This window comes from Callospermophilus lateralis, chromosome 2 (assembly GCF_048772815.1).
Source record: "Callospermophilus lateralis isolate mCalLat2 chromosome 2, mCalLat2.hap1, whole genome shotgun sequence".
Lineage (NCBI taxonomy): Eukaryota > Metazoa > Chordata > Mammalia > Rodentia > Sciuridae > Callospermophilus > Callospermophilus lateralis.
In genome coordinates, this window is record NC_135306.1 from 205,486,752 (window position 1) to 205,512,307 (window position 25,556).

The 25,556-nt window shown below is 55.0% G+C and overlaps 3 protein-coding genes across 3 annotated transcripts; 1 reads left to right on the forward strand and 2 right to left on the reverse strand.

Moving 5' to 3' along the window:
- Positions 1 to 247: 247 nt before the first annotated feature.
- On the reverse strand, positions 248 to 4,444 carry Yif1a (Yip1 interacting factor homolog A, membrane trafficking protein). The gene is made up of 8 exons (XM_076844794.2): positions 4,364 to 4,444; positions 3,548 to 3,759; positions 3,290 to 3,394; positions 3,092 to 3,170; positions 1,381 to 1,438; positions 1,050 to 1,205; positions 545 to 638; positions 248 to 450 (listed from the first exon to the last, which is right to left on the reverse strand). Exons 1-8 carry the CDS (start codon positions 4,392 to 4,394, stop codon positions 304 to 306), a joined length of 882 nt encoding a protein of 293 aa, XP_076700909.1. The 5' UTR covers positions 4,395 to 4,444; the 3' UTR covers positions 248 to 303.
- Positions 4,445 to 6,920: 2,476 nt separating this feature from the next.
- Positions 6,921 to 10,445, forward strand: Tmem151a (transmembrane protein 151A). The gene is made up of 2 exons (XM_076844795.2): positions 6,921 to 6,995; positions 9,114 to 10,445. The coding sequence occupies exons 1-2, from the start codon at positions 6,921 to 6,923 to the stop codon at positions 10,443 to 10,445; spliced, it is 1,407 nt and encodes a 468-aa protein (XP_076700910.1).
- A 12,320-nt stretch (positions 10,446 to 22,765) lies between these two features.
- On the reverse strand, positions 22,766 to 25,307 carry Cd248 (CD248 molecule). The gene has a single exon (XM_076844796.2). It carries the CDS (start codon positions 25,301 to 25,303, stop codon positions 22,985 to 22,987), a length of 2,319 nt encoding a protein of 772 aa, XP_076700911.1. The 5' UTR covers positions 25,304 to 25,307; the 3' UTR covers positions 22,766 to 22,984.
- Positions 25,308 to 25,556: the final 249 nt, after the last annotated feature.

The window sequence follows — 25,556 nt, forward strand, 5'->3', positions numbered from 1 at the left end:
GCCCACTCTCAGATGGATCAGAGGCCTTCCAGGTTTCCTGGACAGCTGCCCCTTCCATCCTCACTTTTCCACTTCTGTATACTGAAACCCTTCCTGTCTTTCATGGCAGTGCCAAGGCCACAACCTCTAGGAAGCCCTCCTTGGGTCCACCCTCTTCCTAAACAGCCCTAAGTTGGGTCCCCTGGACAGTGCAGAGGCCCAGAGGTTGTAGCTCTCCCTCAGGCCCAAAAATGAGGATCACACCAAGTCAAGGAAACCAAATTTTCAATGTATGAAAAAACCAGTGCCATCTGGGGCTAGGAGTCATCGGACCAGGTGGAAGGTCAACCAGTATATGATGAGGGGCTGGAAGGCTGCAGCTCCTAGAGTCAGGTAGAGCTGGAGACGCTGCCGAGGGGCTGGACCCCCAACACTGTCAGGGCCCAGAACTGCTGTTCGCAAAGAGCGCACCTGAAAGAAAGGAGTGCTGAGAATGGGTCAGGAGGGGAAGCTTGTCCCCAGTTCTGACCCAGGTGAGGAGGCAAAGGGGGCAGCCCAGACTCACGATGAAGTACATGAGTGCAGATGAGGTCCAGGCCAGTGCCACGTAGTAGCCGTCACTGCCAAACACCAGCCCTGTGAGCACACTGAGGATCATCCTAGGGGAGGCAGGCAGCAGGTGACCGCAGGGTCCAGGCCTGAGATTGACCCTGCCCACCAAGTTCCTGGGCCCACCCTAGACCCTGCCCATCACCATGGCCCTTTATTCCCAAGCTGTCCCCACAGGGACCCAGAACCAAAATGGATTTGTAAGACCCAAGACCTGGATATGAAACTCCTTTTCTTGAATCCCATACATCTTAAATATCTTAAATATCACTCAGTTCCTGGGAAGACTGCTGGAAACAGCAGTCTCTCTAACAGAGTGGAGCTAGTGGCTAAGATAGAGGAAGGACATGACAGGGCCATACTTCAGGGCTATAGCTATTTAGACCTAGAACCCACGTCTGTAGGCCCCTCTCCAAGCCCCTTCCACCCAAACACCTCTCCACCAGCCCAAAGATGCTCACCCCACGTATTTGTAGCCGCTGTAGGCCAGTAGGTGGAAGGTGCTCAGGTCACTGCGTACGGTGGCCAGGTAAAGGCCCAGGAGCAGAGCCAGCACCTCCATAACCACCCACACCAGTGCTGTGCTTGCACATAGGCCCAGCACCTCTGGAGAGAACCTGTAGCCATGGGAGGGGACAGGTCAGAACCAGTCATCCTGTGGCAGGTGTAAGGATGAGATGGGAGGCTGGGGCAGCAAAGTGTGGGCTGAGACATGGTGCTGGTATCTGGCACAAGTCCTCTAGGGAGGTGGGGAGATGAACCAGGAAGGAGAAAAAGGGGGTTGGCACAGACCTTTTCTGAATTCCCAGTGCCATCCCAGCCAGCAGCACGTAGGTGATGAAGGCCATCGCTGCCAAGAGTCAGAGGGTGGTTGTCAACCTGGCTTCCTCATCCACAGCATCCTTACTAGGCATTCAAGGCCACTGACATTCCAAGTGCCTCCATATTTTCCCCTGTCTACATATCCCAACATGGTCCAACCTCCACATTTGGTTCCCCAATACCCTGCATAGGATTTCCCTTCTCCAACCAGTCCTCTCCCTGAATAAATGCCATCTGAATCTTCTCCCAGAACCACAAATCACCTTCCCCTCCCCTGCCCCCATGCTAGGAAGCTTGTCATTAGTTTTCTGCTATGTCTCAGAAACCACATCATGGTCTAGGCACAGTGGTACACGCCTGAAATCCCAACAACTGAGGGCCCTAATATAGGAGGAGCACAAGTTTGAGGCCAGCCTCAGCAACTTAGCAAAACCCTGTCTCAAAAAGGGCCAGGGATGTAGCTCACTGGTAAACCACCCCTGGGTTCAATCCCCAGTACCCACCCCCCAAAACACATCATGAGCCAAGATCATCGTACATCCCAGACAAGATGAGCTTGATTTTTTGCAAGGCTATTAGGGTTAAAATACAGGTTCAGTGGGCAACCCAGGCTGTCCCTAGAGTCCAGGGCCACAGGGATGACCTCATCTCAGCCACTGGATGAGCTCTGGCCACCCTCACAACACAGAGAACTCCAAGTTTAACCCTGAACAATTTTCACAAGAGCTCAGTGCCAGTGGGGGCTGGGGTTCAGTAGCAATTTAAACCTCATCATTCCTGTCCTCTGTCTCCTGTGAGGTAGCAGACTGATGTGCCTCCCAGAAGGCAGTGTCTGGTGTTAGGAAATCAACTCTGCCACCTATAGCTGTGTGGTCTCAAGATACTGAAGTCCCTCTGAGCCTTGGCTTCAACGTGTAACTTGGGGATGCCAATGCCAACCTTACACAGTGGCTTTGAGAGGCACATAGAATGAAGTATGGAAGAACATTTGTCCTTCCTGGAGCTCCTGGGTGGACTGCCCTCCCTAGCAACTTCTCTGGGGACTGACCCCTCTGGAGTCATCCTTCTCAGTGTGTCCACTCTGGACCTGGTCCTCTACAGTTAACAGGGTGGAGAAGTCAGTAGCATAGCTGGCCAGCCACGGCACAGTATGTGTGTCATGTGGATAGGCAGTTGTAGGAACCCAAAAGGGAGCAATTTCTTGTTCAAGGGGTTAAGGGCAGGCTTCCTGGAGGAGGGAAAGCTGGGATAGGCCTTGGAAGACAAGTACTAATGATGATAACGGCTAGCATTTACTGTGGGCTCCTATGTGCCAGGAGAGATGTTGAACACATATCACTTCTCTGAATTTCCACAACAATCCTTTGAGGTAGGGGCTACTACTATTGCTGCTTTACTAAGGAGTACAAGAACCAGGCTAAAGTCCACAGCTGGAAATGGCAGGGCAAAGCCCAAGGCGCCAAGCTAATGAAGGACGTGGTCCAGATTAAGAGGCAGAAAGTGCTGTGGGGACACTGAAGGCATATTCAGGAAGTTTCTTACTTGTTACTTCACCCCATCTACCGGGGTTCTAGCAACCACAACACAAAAAGCACCAGAAGCAGACATTGGATCAAGTCAAGACTCTCTTCCTGCTCATGCCACAAGGCACTGTGTCTCCCAATCCAGATCAGAGACTCACTAGGGATGTAGAGGTCAGGAGCATTGAGGTCTTGCCGTGGGGGCAGAGGCACATCACGACTGTACTGCACTTCCCAGTTCTGGCAGTGGTGGCAGCAGCCAGGTCCCAAGCAGAAGAGAAAAGAGAGAAGGGAGTTGAGGTCTGGCCAACAGAGGTGGGGGGAGGGTGTTCTGCCCGTTTACCTGGTAGGAAGCTCACCTGGTGTGTGTAGGGGAAGACCAGCAGCCCTAGCTTCTTGGCCACATAGGCTGTGTCCACAGCGAAAAAATACTTGAGTTTGTTCACAGACACAAAACGGTGTAACTGGGAGGGAAAAGAGGAGGCTGTGGGGGAGCCACATCCAGAGCCTGAGGGTACTCCTGTGTGCTCCTTCCCTGAGGGCCACTATGAAGATCAGGTGGGATCCCAGCCCTAGCCAGAAATCTTGCCACCCCTTTCCCTGGGGGCAGACCACACCTCCTTGTGCACTATGTCCTTTCCATGAGATGCGATGGAGCTGCCATAGGCCATAGCCACGTTGGCCATTGGGTCCCCAAGCAAGTGGTTGACATTGAAGGCCACCTCGGCTCCTGGGGCTGGGTATCCCCCAGGCTGGCTGGAATAACCACCGCTTGTATCATCAAAGAGGGGAGGGGAATCCGGAGCTGCCCGGGCCCTGTGCTTGGAACCTGTGAATTTGGAAGTACTAGAGTGGGTGAAAGGAATACCAAACCACAGCCCAAAACCCTGTCCTTTCCTCTGGCTGAGCAGCCCCATGTTGAACCTGGGTGCAATCAGTGAAGGAAAATCAAGCTGTGTGAAGGGTAGGTAATTCAGAAACAACTTTGATGAGGAATCCTTTGCGGAAAATCTTTTACTAAGCATAGGCAAAGGAAGAGAGCCTGGAAGTAGCTATCCACCTGAGGTTTCTGAGCTCCCAACCCAGTCATGGAAAGTGAGCAGAAGTTGCTGGGTGAAGATAACTGGAAAGATATCCCTGCAAGAACAAGGGTAGGAACAACAACAGCTGGCTATCGAGAGGCACTGAGCGGTGATCATGACATGGAAAAGGAAGTTTTGGAGAACCCCGGGTTTGACATGGAGATCCAAGCTATTGGGTAGAAAGGACGAAGTCCGGGACGCCTTGCAGTCTTGCAGGACAGAAACTCAAGTGACATTCCCTGCCCTGGGCAGCGGGAACGGCCGCCCCTCTCCCTCAGGGTGAGCGGGCCGCGCCACTGATTTTCCTCCAGTCGGCCAGGCCGCGCCCCGCCCGTCCCACACCTCACGCACCGTGGGCTCCGTAGCCCGAGTGATAAGCCATTGCTGAGACGCTCGCTCTCCCTGAGGGACGGCTGCGCTGCCTCGTGGGTACTAATAGAGCCCCTGCTTCTCTTCCCGGGCACCGACTGAGGTTACCCAGCGGCCCGACACGTCCCGGAGTTGACCGATTGCGGTAGCCATGTCCGTAGCGTCATGCCATGCCTCCTGCCATTGGCTCTTAGGCGGCTCCGATTCTCCTCTCCCTTCTCTCAATTGGCTACTGGAGAGCCTTAGCTAAAGCAGATTGGCTGTAGTCAACTTCCGGGCGAGGGATAGGCGGGGCGATTAAAGACGCTCTTAGATTGGATAGTGGGCTTGCTAATTCAAGGCGGGAACAGCCAATGAGTGGAAGGGTGTTGTGAATTATTTCCGCGTCTGCGCAGTGGAGCATTTGACCCTCGCTCTGCCACGAATGCACCAGGAGCAAAGACTGGCGGCTGAAGTCAGAGAACGAAGCTTCATTAGTGGGATGTATTCCAGGAGGGAATAGGGTAGTCGCATTCTGACCAATCCCGGTCCCTGGGGACGCCTGCGCCTCCCTCTCCCCGCTCGATTTCCTTCTTGTCCTTCATATTTCATCCAATTTTGGAGCGGTACACCAGCCGACCGAGCGGTGTTGGTCGGAGGCGGGGCCTGGCAGTGATTGAGAGGCTGACAGCCCCAGAGTTCTGACTCCTCTCGCCTCCCTCTCCTCCTTTCCATGAGGGTGCTGTCCACCGACCGGTGCTGAAAATGCTCTCCGGCTCCACCGCCATCATGCAGACCCGCCCGCAAGGGCCTCTGCTGGGAAGACTTGAGATTTGAATCCATACGCTGCGCGTGCATATCTAAAAACCCAGAATATCTGAAGTCCCAGAAGTTGGGTAGCATAGGTAGAGCAGGATCCTGCACCGGGCCTGTCCCATCGACTCCAGTGGTCCAGCCGTTTTTTGATCTGTTATCTCCTGAAACTGCAGCTGAAACTCCTGAACCATTGTCCTTTATTTTCAAAGTGAGGCCCCCAAATCTCTCTTGTCCCAGGGGATCCTTTCTGTTCACTCAGGTTCAAATCACTCCCACTTTGCCTAGAGACAATCTTCAAATACCTCCCTGTCTTCAGGCATTCCTTTCTAGAGAGTATGATCAGGCTCTGAGACCTGCCTCTAATTAGCTTCCTAGTGTCCATTACACCAGGTAAGCTTCCTGCTCCCCAGACTCAACCCACAGTGATCCAACCACTGTGCCTTTGACTAGAAGTCCCCTCCACTTGGGATGCCCTTCCCCCTCATATCTACTTGTTTAAAGCCTTTAAGAATCAACTCAGCTTTGCCTCAGAGAAACAAAGAGGACAGAGGCCTGACCTGGTATGGGTTGGAGGCCAGCGCCTGTGATGTAAGTGCCCTCTGGATTTCATTCAGTTTGCCCTGGATGTAGGTGCTGTGAGGACAAAGCCTTTTTCACTGTCCACTCCCACAGTTGTCTCCCCAGGCCCAGTGCCAAGCATGGTAGTTTCATATAGGAGACACCCAATAAACATCAGTGCACCATAAATAAATCATAAATAAATGGATGAAATAAATAAGTAAATGGATGTAACCCTAGACCTATTCCTTCTCTCTGCCCCTCCACACACATACATTCTCTCTGTTATGTCATCTTTAAATGATTATCCCTTTGCTTAAACACACACCCCAAAATAACTCACCCAGTATTGCAGCTTCCTATAGTCCATCCACTGATTGTAAGCTTGGGGTTAAGGCCCAGACCAAAGCACAGTGTGAGGATGTGAGGCTGTTAGGGGCCAAGGAGCAGCACTGGGGCCTCATGTAGGAGTCCCACCAAGGGCAAACCCCACTGCCCCACATGGCTTGATGAATGCTTGTGAATTTACTCCAGCACTTTTCCACCCCCATTTCTCAGATGGAAAAATTGAGTTTGGGGGTAAAGTATGCTAGCCTAAGGTCTTGCAGCCTAAGGTCCCCAATATCCTAATCCCCAGCTCACCTGCCTAGCGCCACTGCCCAGTGGATGAGGCTCATAAGCCTTTCTGGATGGTAAATGCCCCAACAAGTGAGGCTTCCAGGGTGAGTTCTGGGTGGGCTTAGCTCTAGGCTTACCCCTTAGAGATGGGATGCATCGGGCACCCACACATCTTCAAGATTCACCTTCTTGGGTTTTACAGCCCTGGGCAACTCAGGAGTCGTAGAGCAAGGACTTGCTCAAGGTCGCAAGAGCGAGAGCGACCAGAGGAATACCCAGGCATCCGGCAGCCCAGACGGCTTCTGGGGGGCTGGGGAGAGCCCGCGGTGCCAGGCGCTGCCGGCGGCGCCGCCGGTGCCGCGGGGGCGGGGTCAGCGGAGGGCGGGGCGCCGGGCATCGCCAACGCCGCCGCCGCCGCCGCCGCCGCCGCGCTCGGGCTGGGGCTGGGCGCACTCCCTCCGCGGCCGCCGAGCCGAGCGGACGCCCCTCGGGGCCGCGCCGCAGCCCTCCGCGTCCCCCCTATCATGCCCCGGGCCTGGGCCGGGGCCGCCGGAGCAGCCAGAACACCATGCCCGAGGGCGGCTGTGGCGACGGTGGGGAGGTGCCTACGCTCATCCCGGACGGCGAGCCGCTTCGGGAGGAGGTACCTGCGCTGGGTGGTTGGTGACCGGAGCCGGGGCTGGAGCCGGGCGAAGGGGACTAGCAGAGGGGATGACCCCCAGGAAGGGGGTTGAAGAGGGAAATCCTGGAGCCCCTATAGCCAATGACGTCATCGGAAAGCCCGCATTCGGGCAGGGGTCCCAGACCTAAGGGCCGGCAAGAGATGGGGCGACTGGGCAGGAAAGTGGGGAGGCGACTCCCACCCTCGGCGCCCCCTCAACTGTCCTAGCCCGTCTGGTGACGTCAGCGCCTGGCCCCCACGCGTTCCCATGCCGCAGCACAGCCTGGGATGCTGACTCCCACCCCCAGGGCCACAGGGTCAGGCCCCCAGCCCGGCTCAGCTGCTCACGAGGTGCCAGGCGGCGCCTGCAATGCAGCAGCAGTGACAGGGCCTGGGGGTGGGGGAGGGAAGAGGGCAATGAGAAGGGAGGCGGCCTCGGTACCCCTTCTTCCTTCTGGTGAGGCCTAAAGGTCACCCTGCTGGAACCCCCAGGAAGAGCCTCCTCCAACCTAGCCAGGAAGATCTGCAGGGACCCTGTGCCGTGGGGTGAGGGGTATGGTGGCTGGTGGTGAGTGAAGGTAGCATGTCCATGTGTGGGGTGTGTGTGAGAATTTCAGTGTGCATGTTCCCTACACTCGGATAGGTGGGACTTGTGTGCCCTATGGTCACTTGAGGATCTAGTGGGTCCCTTGGCTTGGGTCTTTGCCCAGCAGTGCCTATGTGTGTGAATGTGTCCTGTCATGGGTGGGTCTGTGGTTTGGCATGGAGTGCCCGTGTGGGTGTCAGGTTGCTGTAGAGGTGGGGCATGTGCAATGTGGTGAGGTGAAGGTCTGGTGTGTCCCTGGGATTTATAGAGTACGTGACATGTGTGCATGTGTATGTGCTGTGGTGGTGGTGGTGGTGGTATGTGTGTGCACCTTGATGTGATTGCAAGGGTTTGTGCTTTAGGGACAGGTGAAGGCCTGATGTTTCTTCGATGACAGGTCATGTGTTCCTCCTTGGGCAGGGGTCTGTGATAAACACTGGTTGGAGGTGGATGAGTGGTATGTGCACCTGACTGGCCATGTGGGTCTGGGTATTGGGTGAGGGAGATAGGCTGCCCTGGGTGGGGCTGGAGCCAGTTCTCCTCTCCTTAAGGCCTTGTGGGTCTGGGTAGGAGATGTGGCCACATAACCTGACCTCTATTGTTTCTGCTTCCTTCTGCCCCTTTTTAACCTTCTTCTCCATGCTCCCCACCCTCTTCTCTCTCGTGGGGTGAGGTGGCCAGGCTGGCAGCCCTGCTGAGGAGGGCGGGTCAAGCCCTAGGGCCAGAGAGTGGCCCCTGCTGCCCAGCAGCTGTGTCCCTCCCACTCCCTTAGCACAGATGGGGAGTAGAGGGTGGCCCTCCATCTGCTCCCCACCCCAAGACTCACACCTCCCCCACTCCCAGCTCTCCCTCTTTCTCACTGACTTAAAAGCCTCTCCAAGTCTCCTGCTGTCCCTAGTGGAATAAGGAGCTGAGAGAGTCTCAAGATAACAGTAATAATGTTTATTCCCATGGGCAGACCCTGTGCTAATATCTTCACACTTACAATCTCCTTGAATCCTCACAACCCCAGGTTACAGATGAGGAAATTGAGGTCCAGGGAGTATGAGGGACCTGCCCAATTTATACTGTAAGTTGCAGAGCGGCATCAGATCCTGGGCTGTTAAACTCCAAAGCTCATCCTGTTGGACCCTTGGGCCCCTGCCAGGCTGGCCTCCCAGACCACCAGGGCCAAGAGTCAAGGCCCAGAGAGGGCAGGGATATGGCCAAGTCCACACAGCAAATCAGGGTAGAGCCAGAACCACCAGCACTCAATTTTCTCAGTAGCCAGCACAGTAGAAGACAGGCTCAGAGGTGGTGGGCCTGGGTTTGGATCCTGCAGTAGCACTGGGCTGGCCAGAATCAAGGTCTGAAGCAGTGGACTCAATTCCTTACAGCCTCAATTTCTGCTCTACACAGTGGTCCTGGGGCACCACTTCCTTCACCACCTGAGCAGGGAGGGCTTAAGCAGGGTGACTGGCCCAACCATGGGCTCCATCCTGACTTCATCCTCCCTGTCTCTGCCCACCTTGCAGCAGCGGCCCCTGAAGCAGTCCTTTGGAAGCTCCCTATGCCGGGAGTCGCACTGGAAGTGCCTGCTCCTCACACTGCTCATCCATGCCTGCGGGGCTGTGGTGGCTTGGTGTCGCCTCGCCACCGTGCCACGTCTCGTCCTGGGGCCCGAGGCAGCCTTGGCACGTGGGGCAGGGGGTCCTCCACCCACCTACCCGGCCAGCCCCTGCTCGGATGGCTACTTGTACATCCCACTGGCCTTTGTCTCCCTCCTCTACCTCCTCTACCTGGCTGAGTGCTGGCACTGTCACGTGCGGTCATGCCAGGCACCTCGCACGGACGCCAACACCGTGCTTGCTCTGATCCACCGGCTACAGCAGGCCCCGCCCTGCGTCTGGTGGAAGGCCACCAGCTACCACTACGTACGGCGCACACGCCAGATCACCCGCTACCGCAACGGCGATGCCTACACCACCACGCAGGTCTACCACGAGAGGGCCGACAGTCGCACTGCACGCGGCGAGTTCGACTACTCTGCCCACGGGGTCCGCGACGTTTCCAAGGAGCTGGTGGGCCTGGCCGATCATGCGGCCACGCGCCTCCGCTTCACCAAGTGCTTCAGCTTCGGCAGCGCTGAGGCCGAGGCCTCGTACCTCACGCAGCGCGCGCGCTTCTTCAGCGCCAATGAGGGCCTGGACGACTACCTGGAGGCCCGCGAGGGCATGCACCTGAAGGATGTGGACTTTCGCGAGTCCCTCATGGTCTTCGCAGACCCCCGCAGCCCGCCCTGGTATGCGCGCGCCTGGGTCTTTTGGCTGGTGTCGGCAGCCACGCTATCCTGGCCACTGCGTGTGGTGGCGGCCTATGGCACCGCCCACGTGCACTACCAGGTGGAGAAGCTGTTCGGGGCCAGCTCGCCCCCTCCGGGGGCCATGCCCAGCGGGCCGCCTCTCTCCCGTGTGGCCACGGTGGACTTCACCGAGCTCGAGTGGCACATCTGCTCCAACCGACAGCTGGTGCCCAGTTACTCAGAGGCTGTGGTCATGGGCACCGGTTCCGGCGCCTACCTGCGTGGCTGCCAGCGCTGTCGCCGCTCTGTCAGCAGCAACTCGCTGCCCCCTGCCCGGCCCAGTGGGCCCCGCCTGCCCTTCAGCCGCAGCCGCCTTTCCCTGGGTGCAGGAGGCCGGGCCACGCCTGGGGTCTTCCGCAGCCTGAGCGGGGGGCCACTAGGGCGCCGTGGAGAGGACACGGAGCCCCTGGAAAGCCCACCGTGCTATGAGGATGCCCTTTACTTCCCGGTGCTCATTGTCCACGGGGACAGTGGCTGCCGGGGGGATGGGCAGGGTGCACTCTGAGAGCCCCAGAGCCAACCCTCACCATGGGCAGAGATACCTGAATAATTGTCCAAAACACGAGGGAGAACAGACCAGCCACACATCAGGGGTGGGGGCGGGGCCGGGGTTCCCTAAACTAAAACGCAGTGACCTGTGTCATTCATGGGAAATGGACACCACCTATGTTGAGTCTGTATCCATCCCCAGCATGGTTCCCCCCAACTACCACCTTCCACTCCCTGTAATGGTAGAGGACCAGGCTTGGGGGCCCTGCACATTGTGCAGGAGAGGAAGGTTCCAGAAAGGCTGAAAAGAGGAGGAGTCCTGGAGACAGCTGTAGCCTGCAACAGAGAGCTGCACGCTGGGCTCCTTTCTGCCTTGGCTGAGGCCATGTTGGAAGCCCTCCAGCAACACAGAAGCACAATGTAGTGGTTTGGGGCCATGCCCACTGGGTTGGCCTCCCCAAAAAGAAGAGCTGGAGGAGGCAGCATGGTGGCCTCGGCCCCACTGCCCACCCAAATTTCCCACCCCCTTCACATGCTAGGTCCTTCCCTGCCCACCCTCTTACCTCTGCTCCAGGGCAGTCCCTGATCTGACCCTGAAACGCAGCCCTCGCCTTTGGGAGCCTGGTTCTGGGAGCACAGTCTCACCCATCCTGCTCTTCTCCCTAGTGCCCATACACCCTCTCCCACCCAGATCCCTCCCCTGTGACCTGGGGCTCCCACTAGGCCCCCTACAGTCCCTGGGCTCCACTCTGCCTCCTAAAGTTCCTGTCTGCCTCTGTTAGCCACGCATACACCCCAACCTTGTGCTCATTTCTCCCAAGGCTTCTTGTCTTCACCTTCCTGATGATCCATGGGACACACAGGGAGCCAGGACATCCGAGGGGCCCTGGCCCTGGCCACCGCCTCTTGGACGATGCCCTTGACTTGCCCTGGGTGCCACTGCTTCTCCCATCAGTGGAGCCTGGCCCAGGGGACACCACCCCTCCCCCAGGGAGGAGAGAGTAGTCCCTTCCCTTCCAACTGGGGCTTCCACCCCCTCTCAGGGGCCGGTTGGGGAGGGAGGAGGCTGAGAAGGTGCAGATTAAATAAAGATAAGAATGGAAGGGCTTCTGTGCATTCCTGAGTGGTGAGTCCAAGGTTACCACTGCAAACACAAGGATATCCACCCTGGGTCAAGGTGTAATGTTGGATTCTGGGTGGGGGACCAAGATTTTGGCTCCAGCGTTCTCAGGAGCAGGATGAAAGGGACCCTCATGGCACAGCCTGAGGCCTCTGAGACTCAGGGGTTTGTGTTTATTTATAGTGCTGGGGATGGACCCCAGGGCCCCTGCTAGGGAGCACCTGCCCTGCCTCTGAGCTGTGCCCCAGCCCTGAGACTCAGCTTTGAGTGACCCTGAGCCGGTGACTCCATACTCCTATGTGGTCTGGATCCCCCACCCCCTATCCCTCCTGCAAGTGGGAATTAAACCCAGGGGCATATTACCACTGAGCTACATCTCCAGCCCTTATTTTTTAATTTTAAGATAAGGTCTTGCTAAATTGTCCAGGCTGGCCTTGAACTTGGCCTTTTCCTGTTTCAGCCTCTTAGACAATGTTCTTGCCTTGCCCTGGGTGCTACTGCTTCTCCCATCAGTGGAACCTGGCCCAGGGGACACTGTCCCTCCCCCAGGGAGGAGAGAGTAGTCCCTTCCCTTCCCTTCCAACTGGGGCTTCCACCCCCTCTCTGGGGCCGGTAGTGGAGGGAGGAGGCAGAGAAGGTGCAGATTAAATAAAGATATGAAATGGAAGGGCACAGTCATTTGGAAGGTCAAGGAAGAAGATCGCAAGTTTGATCTTGGCCTCCCAACTCACCATTGTCTCAGCACCTGGATCATTTCTAAGGCACTGTCCAAGTTGACCCCTCCTTCAGCTCAATGGAAGATTCCATTCTGCTGCTGGGCATGCTGAGGACAAAGGGAAGAGCTGTGGCCTATGACTCTGGTTCAGTTCTCCTGTGGCTATTGAAGTTATTACCAGTTTTGGGGATGGACACTGAACAGATTGGAGGACACAAAGCTGGAAACCATCAGCCCCAAATTGGGGCAGGCCAGCATGGGATCCAAAAAAAATAAGAGAATAAGGGGCAAGGGAAGGGCCTCACTCACTAAACTCAGAAAGTTGCCTGGAAATGGCATCCTCATACGTATGGTTGCTAGAGGTGTTTCCTATGCAAGGCCACTGGCCTAAAGGGCAAGTCCCAGCATGGAGCTGTATCTGCTTGAGGAAAGGGCACCCTCTTCTAATTTATACAAAGGTGCCACAAGGGCTGGAGGTGGCCCTAGAAGGGCGCTGAGAATGGATGGGATTTCCCCAAGGGTAGAGGTGTTCTGGGCAGGGCCAGTGCCTGAACGAAGTCCCGGGAAAAGGGCACAAAGCAGGATGTGCTAAGAAAGTAGTAGCAGAGAGCCCTGGAAGAATCTGCTGTGGCTTCCTTTCCAAACTCCAGAATTTGTCTTTAAAGTGGGACAAACTAGTGGAAGGCAGTTGGGGAAGAGAAGTGATAAGATCAGGGCTGCATGTTAGGGTGTTTGGCAAAAATGCAGCTGCCTGATGGCCACGTGAGAGGATGGACTTAGAGATCAGAGCTCTGCTGGGTGCCAGTCCACTGCCTCACTTTGGGAGTGAAATCACCTCTTTGTTCAGAAGTAACTGAAGTGGAAAACCCTATGGTGCCCAGACACTCAAGAAGGCTCACGTGGGAACTAGGTGCAGTGGTGTGCGTCCATAATCCCAGCCATTTGGAAGGTCGAGGAAGGAGATCGCAAGTTTGAGGCCAGCCTGGGCAACTTAGCAAGATCCTGCCTCAAAATAAAAAGGGCTGGGGATGGAGCTCAGTGGCCAAGTGCCCTTGGGTTCAGTTCCCAGTATCACTAAATCAATCATCAAAATATTTTTTTAAAAGGCTGCAGTGGGCAGGGAAGCAGACATGCTGGTTCCAGCTCCTCCCCACAAGGAAGGTCTCCCTCTTCAATCTTTTGCTCCAACCCCATAGATCTGACTGCCCCTTGACCACTGTATATTCTCCTCCCATCCTCAGCAACAGAACCCCAGTTTTATTTCAGATGGTGTGACTGTGTGATTTAAATCTAGGATATGAGATAAAAACAGAAGGTGTCGGAAGGAATTACCAACAGTGCTCTTGAATTAGAAACAATATTGGTGAAAACAACTTTCCTCTTCCCTCCTTGCTTAAGTCTGGAATGCATATGTGGTAGCTGGAATTCCAACAACTGTCTTGGATCAGAAGGTCACCTTGAAAATTGTAGCCATGTGCTGAGAATAGCAGAACAAGAAGATAAAAGATCCTGGTTTCTGATGACACCAGGGGAGCTTGCGTATCATATCTGGGTTGCCTATTTTGAGAGGCTATTGAGAAAGAGAAGTCAAATTTTTGTTTGCTTAAGTCACAGTTGTTTCTTGTCTGTAATTACCAGCAGATTTTATTAATTCTCAGCTGCTGCATAACAAATTATCCTAAATATAGTGGCTTAAAACAGCAATAATCACCATACTCTCCCCTGGCTTCTGTGGGTCAAGAATTTAGACAAGGCACAACAAGGATTGCTTATCTCCGCTCCACAATGTCCAGGGCCTCTGCTGGAAGACTGGAAAACTGGGGCTGGGATCATCTGAAGGCATCCACTCACATGTTTGGCAGCTGATACTTGCTGGTGGCTGAGGGCTAACTAGGGCTAGAAGCTGGACAGACACACCGGGCCTCCCTGTGTGGCATGGGCTTCCTCACAGCATGGTGACAAGGTTCTCAGGAAAAGCATACTGGAAGGATGAAACTATTGTTCCTTCTAATCAGAAGCCACACAGCACAGCTTCTGCCTCTTTCCATTGGTCAAAGTTGTTACAAAGGTCTACCCAGTTTCAACTGGGCACGGTGGTGCACGCCTGTAATCCCAGCAGCTCCAGAGGCTGAGACAGGAGGATCACGAGTTCAAACCAGCCTCAGCAACTGCGAGGCTTCTAAGCAACTCAGTGAGACCCTGTCTCTAAATAAGATCAAAATAGGGCTGGGGATGTGGCTCAGTGGCCAACTGCCCCTGAGTTATATCCCCGGTACCCCCCCAAAAAAAGGTCTATCCAGTTTCAAGAGGTGGGAACACATGATCCCACCTATTAATGGAGATTTGTCAACATCACATTGTAAGAATAGCATGTGGATGGGAGATATGTTAGTGTCATCTTTTTTTTTTTTTTTTTTTTGTACTGGGGATTGAACCCAGGGGCATGCAACCACCAAGCCACATCCCCAGCCCTATTTTGTATTTTATTTAGAGACAGGGTCTCACTGAGTTACTTAATGCCTTGCTTTTGCTGAGGCTGACTTTGAATTTACAATCCTCCTGCCTCAGCCTCCCCAGCGGCTGGAATTACAGGTGTGCGCCACCGTGCCTGTTAGTGCCATCTTTAAAATGCAATCAATTGCCAAGCCAAATGTCATTCTTAACTGAGAGACATCTATAGAGTGGTCTGCATTTTTTAAAAACTTTGTGGTACTGGGCATTGAACCCAGGGATTCTGTACCACTGAGGTAAATTCTCAGCAATTTTTGTTTTCTATTTTGAGACAGAGTCTTTCCAAGTGCCCCAGGCTGACCTTGAACTTGTTATCCTCCTGCCTTGGCTTTCTTAGTAGCTGGGATTACAGGTGTGTGCTACCACATCTGGCAAATACCAACTCATTCATGATGCTGGTTTGAGGGAGGAGGGCAGTGGCATGTTAGATATGAGCCAACTGGGGGCCAAGTGTCCTGTAGTAAGTTAAATGTGGCCACAGATTCTTTGGAACTCTTCTCGTCAAGAGGCAGAATCGATCTTCCTGCTCTTTAAGTCTGGGCTGGGCTTCTTCACTTACTCTGACTCTCAGAATGTGGTGGAGAGGAGCAATGCTGGGCATGGCTCTTTAGAGACTGCAAGGCTTCCCCCTTCACCATCTTGGAAGCCTGAAACCACCAAGCTGGGAAGACACCCAGCCTAGCCTCCTGGCAGATTCGAAGCCAAATGGAGAACTGAGGTCCCAGCAAGAGCCAGCTCAGCCCACAGAACAGGGACTGAGGCTGTCCCAGACCCTCCAGCTGCAGTAGAGCCACAGATGACACAGCCTCAGGAGCAGCCCCAAGTGAGAATAGCAGATCCCAGTCCAAATCGCTGGCCTCCAGAATGGTGAGAAATAAGACATCCTTATTGTTTTAAACCACTACATTTTGGGATGATTTGTTACTTGCTATAGTCACTGATAGAAGGCTCTGGACCGTCATGAGGGAGGGCACTGGGTCTGCACATGTAGGGGAGAAGGGATCCAGAACCCCCCTTGTTTGAAGGTCAGCTGCCACCTCAAGTCTCCTGACGTTTCCTGTTCCCATGTTGGACCTCTCTTGGAACCAACCTCAAGCCAAGATATTCCATTTAAAACCATTCTCAAAAGCAGGGGGCGGTGGACACGCCTGTACTCCCAGTACCCCAGGAAGATCACAAGTCTGAGGCCAGTTTGGGCATCTTAGCAAGATCCTGCCTCAAAATTAAAAATAAAAAGGACTGGAGAGTATAGCTCAGTGGTAGAGCACCAACCACTGGGCTCAATGTCCAGTACCACAAACATAAAAATAAAAATAAACCATTCTCAAGAAGAGAATTTAGTCCTTAGGGAGGGTGCAGGGCCTTGCTGTCAAATCCCAGAGGCCTCTGCCTCCCCTGACTGAAGCTTGTCGGGGCTACATGCAGCCTGCTCCAAACAGAGCCCTGGATCCCAACCCCACCTGTGCCCATGCCACTCCTATCTGTCTTCTCTCTCAGTAAATGGCACCACCAGCCTGCCAGCTGCTTCAGCAGGACATCTGTGTAACAATCATTCCTCCCTCTTCCTCCCCCTCCTTTTTTAGCTTCCTTTGGTTTGGTTTTAAGGTACTGGGGATCCAATCCAGGGGCACTCTTCCACTGAGCTACAACTCCAGCCCTTTTCAATTTTTTTTTTTTTTTTGAGATGGGTCTAAGACTGGCCTCAAAATTGCACTTCTCCTGCCTCAGCCTCCTGAGCAGCGTGCATCCAGTGCTAAGGGTTATTTTCGCACATCCAATGCTAAGGCCACCACCCACCTGCAACCCCTCCAACTTCCCCTTCTCACAGCTCACTCCCCTCACAGCCCATTCCCCCAACTCCAACTAGATTTCTTTTTTAATTTTAATTTTATTTATATTTTTAAATGTTGAGACAGGGTCTCAGTAGGCTGCTTGCTAAATTGCTGAGGCTGGCCTTGAACTTATGATCCTCCTGCCTCAGCCTCCTAAGGCACTGGGATTACAGGTGTGTACCACTACACCTGCCCCAAATAGATTATTTTGAAGATCTAAAAGTTGTCACATTCCCTTTCCACCCCTAAAGAAATCAGTCACCCAGGATTCTACCCACAAAACACTGCCCTACAATGCTCCCATCTCCTAGCCACCCCAAGGCCCCAGCTTGCTTCAGACTCCAAGGCCCCCACCCCTATTAATCAGAATGGTAGTGACTTAGAAATGAAATTCCAGCCAGGCATGGTGGCACATGCCTGTAATCCCCAGCAGCTAGGGAGGCAAAGACAGGAGGATCGTGAGTTCAAAGCCAGCCTCAGCAATGGCGAGGCACTAAGCAACTCAGTGAGGCCCTGTCTCTAAATAAAATATACAATAGGCTGGGGATGTGGCTCAGTGGTTGAGTGCCCCTGAGTTCAATCCCCAGTACTCCCCCGCCCCCCGCCGCAAAAAAAAAGAAAGAGATAAATGAAATTCCATCTCCAGGACTCGAACAGACAGTCTCAAGTGACCCCTGGTTGGTCAACTCCATGGTGTCTTTTTTTTTTTAATATTTATTTTTTGTTTTTTTAGGTGGACACAATATCTTTATTTCTTTTTTTTTTTTTAATTTTTTGTTTTTGGTGGACGCAACATCTTTATGTGGTGCTGAGGATCGAACCCAGCGCCCCATGCATGCCAGGTGAGCACACTACTGCTTGAGCCACATCCCCAGCCCCTCTTTATTTAATTGTTATGTGGTGCTGAGAATCAAACCCAGTGCCTCACGCATGCAAGGCAAGCGCACTACCACTTGAGCCACATCCCCAGCCCTCCATGGTGTCTTCACTCAGCTCCCTTCCCTGTTCTTTCTGCTGCTCACCATAAGTTATGATTACTTGTGATTCCAAATGCATGGGAATTTGCTTTTCTGTTTGGAACTGGGGATTGAACTCGGATGCCTAATCACTGAGCTACGTACCCAGTCTTTTTTATTTTTAAATAAAAAGTTTGCCAAGGCTAGTCTTGAACCTGAGATCCAACTGCCTCAGTCTCCCAAGTTGCTGGGATTACAGGCATGCACCACTTAGCCCAGATTACAAATGATGAGTTTTTTTTTTTTTTTTAATGTTTCTTCTACCAGAATTAAAGTCATGGGAGGCAAAAGGCTATAGGTGCAGACCCTTGAGTTAGAGGGAATCCTGACTCTGCCTCTACAACCCCTCAGTGACCAAGGCAAGTCACTTATCCTCTTTCTGCCTCAGATTTCTCATCTGTAAAATGGGAGATAACAATAGACTCTACTTGCTTCAGAGGGCTGTCAGAAGATTAAATAAGATACTATGCTATCAGGCTTAAATCAGGGTCTGAATAGGAAATTCATTTATGTTTCATATATGCTTTTTACACATAGCCAGCTGGTAATTTTAAAGACAAGCCCGGGATTGTCCATTTGTGCATCAGGTGGGCACACAAAAACTTTCAGATTTTGCAGCATCCTGGATTGAGGATTTTTGGATGAGGAATGCTCAACTTGTAATTCCAAACAGGCTTCTCATATCTCCCTCTACCTCTCCAAGTTCATATGCTGATGATATATGAATTTGGAGGCAGGGCCTTGGGGAAGTAATTAGGGTTAGATGAAGTTATGATTTGGGATCCCCTTGTGGCTTTATAGGAAGAGGAAGAGAGACTCAGCGAGCAGCTAGCTGTGTCCCCATGCTACACCCTCCACCATGTTAGGTTGCAGCAAGAAGGCCCTGACCTGATGCTGGCACCTTGATTTTGGACTTCCTGGCCTCCAGTGTTTCTAAATACTTGAGCTGTGGTATTCTGTGATACCAACAGAAAGCAGACTAAGAACATCTGTTTCCCCAGCCAAACTGGAAAACCAAGGGTGGGAGTGTTAGAACCCACTATTTTTTTTTTTTAGTTCTCGGCGGACACAACATCTTTGTTTGTATGTGGTGCTGAGGATTGAACCCGGGCCACACGCACACCAGGCGAGCGCGCTACCGCTTGAGCCACATCCCCAGCCCCAGAACCCACTATTTGAGGTGACAGCACTGGCAGTTTCTGGGACCCTTCCTGGCAGGCATGATGGAACTCACATTTGTATTTTCAACCTTGACTCTGTTTTGAGCTCCCAATTCAGGTATGGATGGATGGGAGTTTGGGGGGCAGTCCACCTGGATGAGACTCTATATATCCCTGGCTGTCGGGTCTGGCCTGGCTCTGTCATAGGAGTGATGATCCCAGGATCTGCCTGAGTTCAAACCTCTGCTTCCTAATCGGGTCAACCAGGGCATGGCTTAGTACCTTCAGCTTCCACTTCTGTAAATTGTGAAAAGAATGACACTTACTAAGAATGGAGATCCTTATGGATTTTAGATGGATTAAGACACGTTAAACCCTTAGAATAGGACTGGGCATACTAAGTACTTCAAGTATATACGGTTATTTTCACTGTTCTTTGGCACCAAACCCTACTGCCATTTGTAGTGGGAAGAACTCCACTCCTCAAGCCTGAGGTTGTCCACAGATGGCTGTGGGTAAGGTTGGCATGCATGGGCCACCTAGTGCCTACAGAAGGGAGGAAAGGTGGTGCCCATCAGGAGCTTAACAGGTGATAGTCCCCATTCCACCCCTGTAGTACCCATTCTGTCCCTGTAATGCTCCTAGGACTGAACCTTTCTCCTGCCCTCCAGAGTCCCCTCTATAGTGAAGGAGTGATCCAGAGAAAATTTTCAGATATAAGGATGAGCACTGAGGGCTGGGGATGTGGCTCAAGCCGTAGTGCGCTCGCCTGGCATGCCCGCGGCCAGGGTTCGATCCTCAGCACCACATACAAACAAAGATGTTGTGTCTGCGGGAAACTAAAAAATAAATATTAAAAAATTCTCTCTCTCTCTCTCTCTCTCTTAAAAAAAAAAAATGAGCATTGAGAGAGAGGTCTGAAGCACTGTTTGACATCAACGTCCCTAAAAACCACGACCTTCAACTTTCAAGCAAGGCTTCTGGCCCAAACCCACATAGCCAAACCAGCCCCCTAGGGAAAGTCCCCCACTCTGAGGAGCGGTGGCTAGGGAGAAGGGAAACCCAGCTCTAGGAATGCTGGGTTCCCAGGTGAGAAGCTGTGCTTTCATTCCTAAGAACAGGATTCCTGGGAGAGGGTCACCCAGAGTCCCACCAGCCACTTTAAAGACTCTCAGTGCCATGTCAGCCCATGTGAAGACCCCTCGGGACGGACTTCCAAAAAGGACGAAAGGTGCCTATCCTGCCAGGGGAGTCAAGGGAGTCAGCAGATTTTTAAGTAACACTAACGTTTAACAAATCAAGCAGCTAATTACTGAGCAATTGGTATACGCTGGGAAAAAGGCCTGAATAAGGCCTTTCTCAGTGACTGTAAGTCCGCGGTGCCAAAGACAGGTGGCGCTAAAGACTCATTCACCGACGTCCAGAAAATGGCAATCTGACGGATCCGGTGAGTGTAGGAAGGAGAGGGCGCCAGGACCGAGTTTGGAGCATCCGGGTCAAAGATGAGGAGTTGGGACGACCAGCGGGTCTGGGCATCAACTCGCGGTAGCGAAGCCAGCCGCCCGAGTGGGCGGGGCTCGCCTCCCAAGAAGTGTGCGAGGGGTTGTGCATTCGCTGGAAGCTTGGCTGAGAGTGGTTGGGCTTCGTTCTCTACCTGGACCGTATTTGTGCGCAGTTTGTGGAGAGTGGGCGGATATTTTTTAAATGTCTTTTTAGATGTTGATGGACCTTTATTTTATTCATTTATTTATATTCGGTGCTGAGAATCGCACCCATGCTAAGCAAGTGCTCTACCACCGAGACACCACTCCAGCCTGAGAGTGCACGAATTTTAAGGGACTGTCGAAGGCGGGACTTGTGGGCATCTTCAGTGGGCGGACCCAAGAGGAGGGGCTCTGTGTAGGTGAGCTCTCACCTGTGTGAAGTGTGGGAGCTGTACGTGGCCGGAATTCCTCCGCGGGATCTACGGGGTGAAGGGGCTGGGCCTGTAGCCGGGGGCGGAACCTGCGGAAGAATTGAAGGGGAACTTCGCACGTTTCCCTGGAGGGCGGAGTTTGCGTCCGTCTCTCCTGGACAAAGATCTCTGCTGCGGAGCCTCAGGTTCTGTGAAGCGCGGAGCTTGCAGTCGTATCAGGGCAAATAATTGCGAGAGACTGTGTAAAGTCTGGGTAGAGTCGCACCTCCAGGAATCCAGGACTGGTAGCACTGCCAGTCTTCGGACCAACCCGAGGAGGCGGGGCCTATGGTGTTGGTAGGCGGGACTGATAGGTCAGAGGGGCGGGGCAGGCAATAATTCTGCAGGAATCTCTGAGCTGGTAGGCGGACACGTCTTGAGGCTTTGGGGGTGGGGCTCTGGCCCGCTCCCTAGGGGGTCTCCAGACTGCAGGGGTGGGCGTGGCCCGTGGCTCCAAGGGGCGGGGCTGATAGCGCCGGGCTCTTGGGCAGCTCCTGGGTTGGGCGGGGCCTGAGAGCCAGCTCTCGGTCTGGGAGGAGCCAGGGCTCGGCGCTAGCGGGGGCTCTGCCCTGGGAGGCCGTCTGTTTAGGCCCGCACGCAGCTCCGCATCTGGTGCTCATTACCGGATGACAAAGAGCCGGCTCTGGGCCCCCTTCTCTGTTCCCATCCCCCCTCCAACTGCAGTACATTTAACTCCTTCTTGCCCTCGGGGCATTCTAGAACCCCTGCCCCGGGTCAGCTGAGGGAACTACCGTGAACTACAGTCTGCGTCCCGGGAGATCTTGCCATTCCCCAGTCTTCGCCCACACTTCCTTCCCAGACCCAGACGTCTGAGCAGCCCTGCGACTCCCGGCCCCATACAGCAGACCTCCCTGGCGGCATCTGGGAGGTTAAAAGCTGGGCAGTATCTGGCGGGGGCGTCTGGTTTGAGTTAGGGGAACGTGAGAGCGGGCGACCAGGGGCGGTGCGTAGCCTTCCCTCCGCCCCCTCTACACCCCTCCCCCCCCCATTAGTCCACAGCTCCCGGCCCTCCTCTCCTGGTCGTCTGGGGCCCAGTCCCTGAGCCAGAGGGTGTCAAAGTGCTCCAGGTAGAAAAGGGGCATTGGGCCACCCCTCTTCGCCTGCCCGGGTGGTGGTGGCGGCTTTGCCCCTTCCTAATTAGAGGCCCCAGAGACTGAAACTGAAAAATTATAGAGGCAGTGGGAACCGGCGCCACCCTGGCCCAGGTCCCGCCCCCTCCCACCAAGGCTGTGAGCCCAGGAGGAGGGAGGTTACCCCACACGCTGTGATCTTTGACCTGCCTATACTCCAGTTCCTGGGACACCGCAGTCCTAATGAGCCTGCACCCTCGCTCAAGCTGGGCCCTGCTGAGTTCTTTCAGACCCGGCACCACCCCCATTCCACAAGCGAGAAGAGCAAAGTGGGATCCCTAGGGGTCCCTCTTACTCCTGAGGCTGCTGGGAGCTGATCTGGGACCTCTCTCTTGAGTTGGGCTCTCTTTCCATCTCAGTTTCCCCAGAGCAGGAGGGAGGAGCCTCCAAGAGCACCCACAACCCAAGGGCCTCAGCATCCTTGGGTGTCCCTAAGTACCAGGCTCCAGTTTCTGGGCAGCCTGGGAAGAGGGAAGGGATTTTCAGAAGAAAGTTAGGAAACTCAGCCCCTAAATGCCCCCTTACTTTCCTGATTCACCAGCCCCAGAGTCTTCCCCTAAATCCCAGTTTGGCTGTAGTTCAACAGAAGCTGTAATGTCAGGACCCTCCCCCAGATTCAGTCCTACTTTCTTGGAGTTTTGGTTAAAAAAAGAGGAATAAATATAGAATTCTCTCCATGCCAAACCTCAGACTCCCAGGCTTGCTGTGTGACTATGGGCAAGTCTTACCCTCTCTGGACTTCTCCTTCCCTGAGAATTCCCCGAAGTACTCTCCCTTAAGAGGTCTTACCTTACCTAGACAAACCGAAGGAAGAGACATTCCTTTTTCCCTGAGTCCTCCCAGACCCTCCCCTCAGGCATCAATGGGGGCCAAGAGCTTTAAGTGAGGTTGGCACCCCATTTATTGGAGAAGATCCCAGCACCCACCCCCTGAGGTCCTGAGGGCCTTGGTGTGTCCTCTGCCATGAGTGCTGAGCCCAGTGAGCAGGCAGCCTTCTGTCCAGCCGGATAGCCCTCCATGGGTCTCTGGTGCAGCCCCAGCCATGTGTCCAGCGCATGTCCCTTCCCCCTACCCTGCAGGGGACATCTGTGCCCCATCACACGCTGGTTCTGCAGGTCTGTACCCCTGTGAGGCTGTCTCTGGGGGGCATGGGTTCCGTTGGGCCTTTGCTCCCGGCATGGGTGACCCAGCGATAGCAGTCAGTAATACGCTTGTTGGGTGCATGGGGGCCACAGCGGGTGCAGTACACAATGCCCAGTGCAAGCAGGACAACCAAGAAGACGCATGTGGGCACAAGGAGTGCCACCAGCAGCCATCGGTCATCCCTCTGGCTTCGACCTGCCAGACCAGCCTCTGCCAAGGATGTTGGGGCTGCTGTAGGTGCCACTGAGGGCAGCCATGGGGCCAACTTGGGACTGGAGCCCCCTTCCCTTGGGACTTGGGGGGCTTTGGAATGAGGATGTGAAGGGATGATAGGTGAGGTCTGGTTAGGAGGGGTCTGAGGAGGGAGGGGAGTGGAGAGAGCTGGGGATTGGGTGACAGCAGGCACAGGGACTTGATAGGCAGGGGTCACAGGGGACCTGGAGGTGGGGAGTAGAGAAGGCTGGACAGTAGGGATGATGGACAGCTGGGGAGCCTGGGTTCTAAGAACTAGAACATCTGGGGCCAGAGGGGATTGATGGGCACTGGGGGTGGTGTCAAGAGGGACAGGGTTAGACGGGATTCCAGGAAAATGAGTGGTGGTCTGGGTATCTGATACCTGGGTATTTGGAAACATGGGGGAGTGGTGGCCAGGGAACAGTTTGGGATATTTGGCTGAGAACATGGGAGGTTGATGGGCAGGGGGCTGTGCTGGGTAAGTGACAGAGTTAATTCGGGGCCGGTGGGCAGTGGGCAGATCTGGATAGTTGGTCTCAATCATGGGGAGCTGGTGGTCAGGGGGCACAGCAGGGTGTGTGGCAGGGACCAAGGGGGGCTGATGGGCAGGGCTCAGGGGTGGGTATGTGGCAGAGATAATAGGGGTCTGGCGGGCAGAAGGCAGTGTGGGGCGTGTAGCAGAAACTACCATGGGCCTGGTGGCAGAGAGCACGGAGGAATGGTAGGGAACCCTAGGGGCACTGAGCGGGGGTGGCCAGGTGGGCTCAGGGTAGGGTCTCCTGGGCTCTCGGTTCTCTGGGAAGCTGGGTCTATAGGCCAGGCCGAAATCTGGAGGCTGTGTAGGTTCCATCCACATGATCCCAGGCACCTCTGTCCAGCCACCATCGAAGACCTCCCAGGCCTCATCTTCATCCTCTTCCTCCCCATCATCCAGCAGTTCATCACCAAGGTCCTGGGAAGCTCTGGCACCCATGGCCCCTGCGGGACTGCAGCTGATGCCATCCGCCTCAAGCTCGTGACCCTCACTGCAATAGCACTCGAAGCCACCAACATAGTTGACACACATCTGCTGGCACACACCGGCGATCTGGCACTCATCCGTGTCCACACAGCGGTGGGGCTCATCCTCTGCTGGTCGGAAGCCCAGGCGACAGTGGCAGCTGTAGCCTTGTGGCCCACCAGGCTCACACTGCTGCTCGCAAGGGGCTTGAGCGCAAGGGTCCTCACAACTGTGCCCATCTGCTGCCAGCCGGAAGCCCTCGGAGCATCGGCAGGACACATGACCATCCTCCTCCTCCACACACTCGTGATCACAGCCCCCGTTGTCTGGGCCACAGCCAGTCCCTGGGCAGAGGGGCCCAGTCTGGGACCAGCCCACACCACCCTCAGGCTGATTCACGCAGAGTAAAGAGGCTCCCCTGCCAGCCTGGCACTGCACGGCAGCCACAGAACCAAAGGGCAGCCACTCGAACTCGGTGGAGACCAGGTGAAAGGGCGTGGTGTAGACAGCTGGGCCGGCCTGGCCAGCTTCATCTGGCAACGCTGGGCAGGCTCCCTCGAAGCCAAACTGGCATAGGTAGCCATCCACGGGCAGCGTGCACGAGCCCTCTTTCCAGCGATGCTCACCACCAGCCTCAAGGGCCACACAGCGCTGGGCCGGGCAGGACCCTAACTGGGCAGCCTGGCCCCAGTTGGTGAAGGCCGTGTCCTGGTCTCCCGTGGTCCACGTGAAGCCGCGCAGCGGGCGCTGCTGCTGGCATTGCCGGGCCTGTCGCTGCAGCCCGATCCACAGCAGCTTGTTGGTGGGGCCAGCGCCCACGAGGCTGTCCACGCGCCGAGCCTCCTCGGGGGTCCGTGGCGTGGCCAGGTCGCCCCCCAGCTCCCGGCAGGCCCGCCAGGCCTCCAGGAAGGTGCGGCGTTTCGGGAAGAGCGCGTAGCAGCTGCCGGGACCGCAGGCGGCGCGGGGCTCGGCGTCCCAGGAGTCCTGGCCCAGCGCGGGCACCGCGGCCGCCCAGGCCAGCAGCAGGCGCAGCAGCATCGCGACGCCCCCCGACTGGCGGGGCCCGGGCTCGCGGCGGCTCTTGACAGGGGGAGGGGCCGGGGCCTCGGGCGGGCGGGCCGGGGGCGGGCCTTGTAAGGAGCGGGCTGGGGCAGCGGCCAGCTCCCGGCTCCCGCTCCCTCGGGGCCGCGGGAGCAGGAAGCAGTGGGGTGGGGGCTCCGGGTGGGGGCGGAGGAGGGGGAGAGGCGCGTTAGCTGGCGCCCCGGGGCCCGCAGGGCGGGGAGTCCCGGGA

Excerpts from the sequence above, each read along its gene's own strand:
- Yif1a (XM_076844794.2), bottom strand. The coding sequence starts at position 4,394 with ATGGCTTATCACTCGGGCTACGGAGCCCACG. Across the intron at positions 3,760-4,363 it reads CTCGGGCTACGGAGCCCACG|GTTCCAAGCACAGGGCCCGG; the intron begins GTGCGTGAGGTG and ends CCAAATTCACAG. Across the intron at positions 639-1,049 it reads AGCGGCTACAAATACGTGGG|GATGATCCTCAGTGTGCTCA; the intron begins GTGAGCATCTTT and ends TGCCTCCCCTAG.
- Tmem151a (XM_076844795.2), top strand. The coding sequence starts at position 6,921 with ATGCCCGAGGGCGGCTGTGGCGACGGTGGGGAGGTGCCTACGCTCATC. Across the intron at positions 6,996-9,113 it reads GCGAGCCGCTTCGGGAGGAG|CAGCGGCCCCTGAAGCAGTC; the intron begins GTACCTGCGCTG and ends CCCACCTTGCAG.
- Cd248 (XM_076844796.2), bottom strand. The coding sequence starts at position 25,303 with ATGCTGCTGCGCCTGCTGCTGGCCTGGGCGGCCGCGGTGCCCGCGCTG.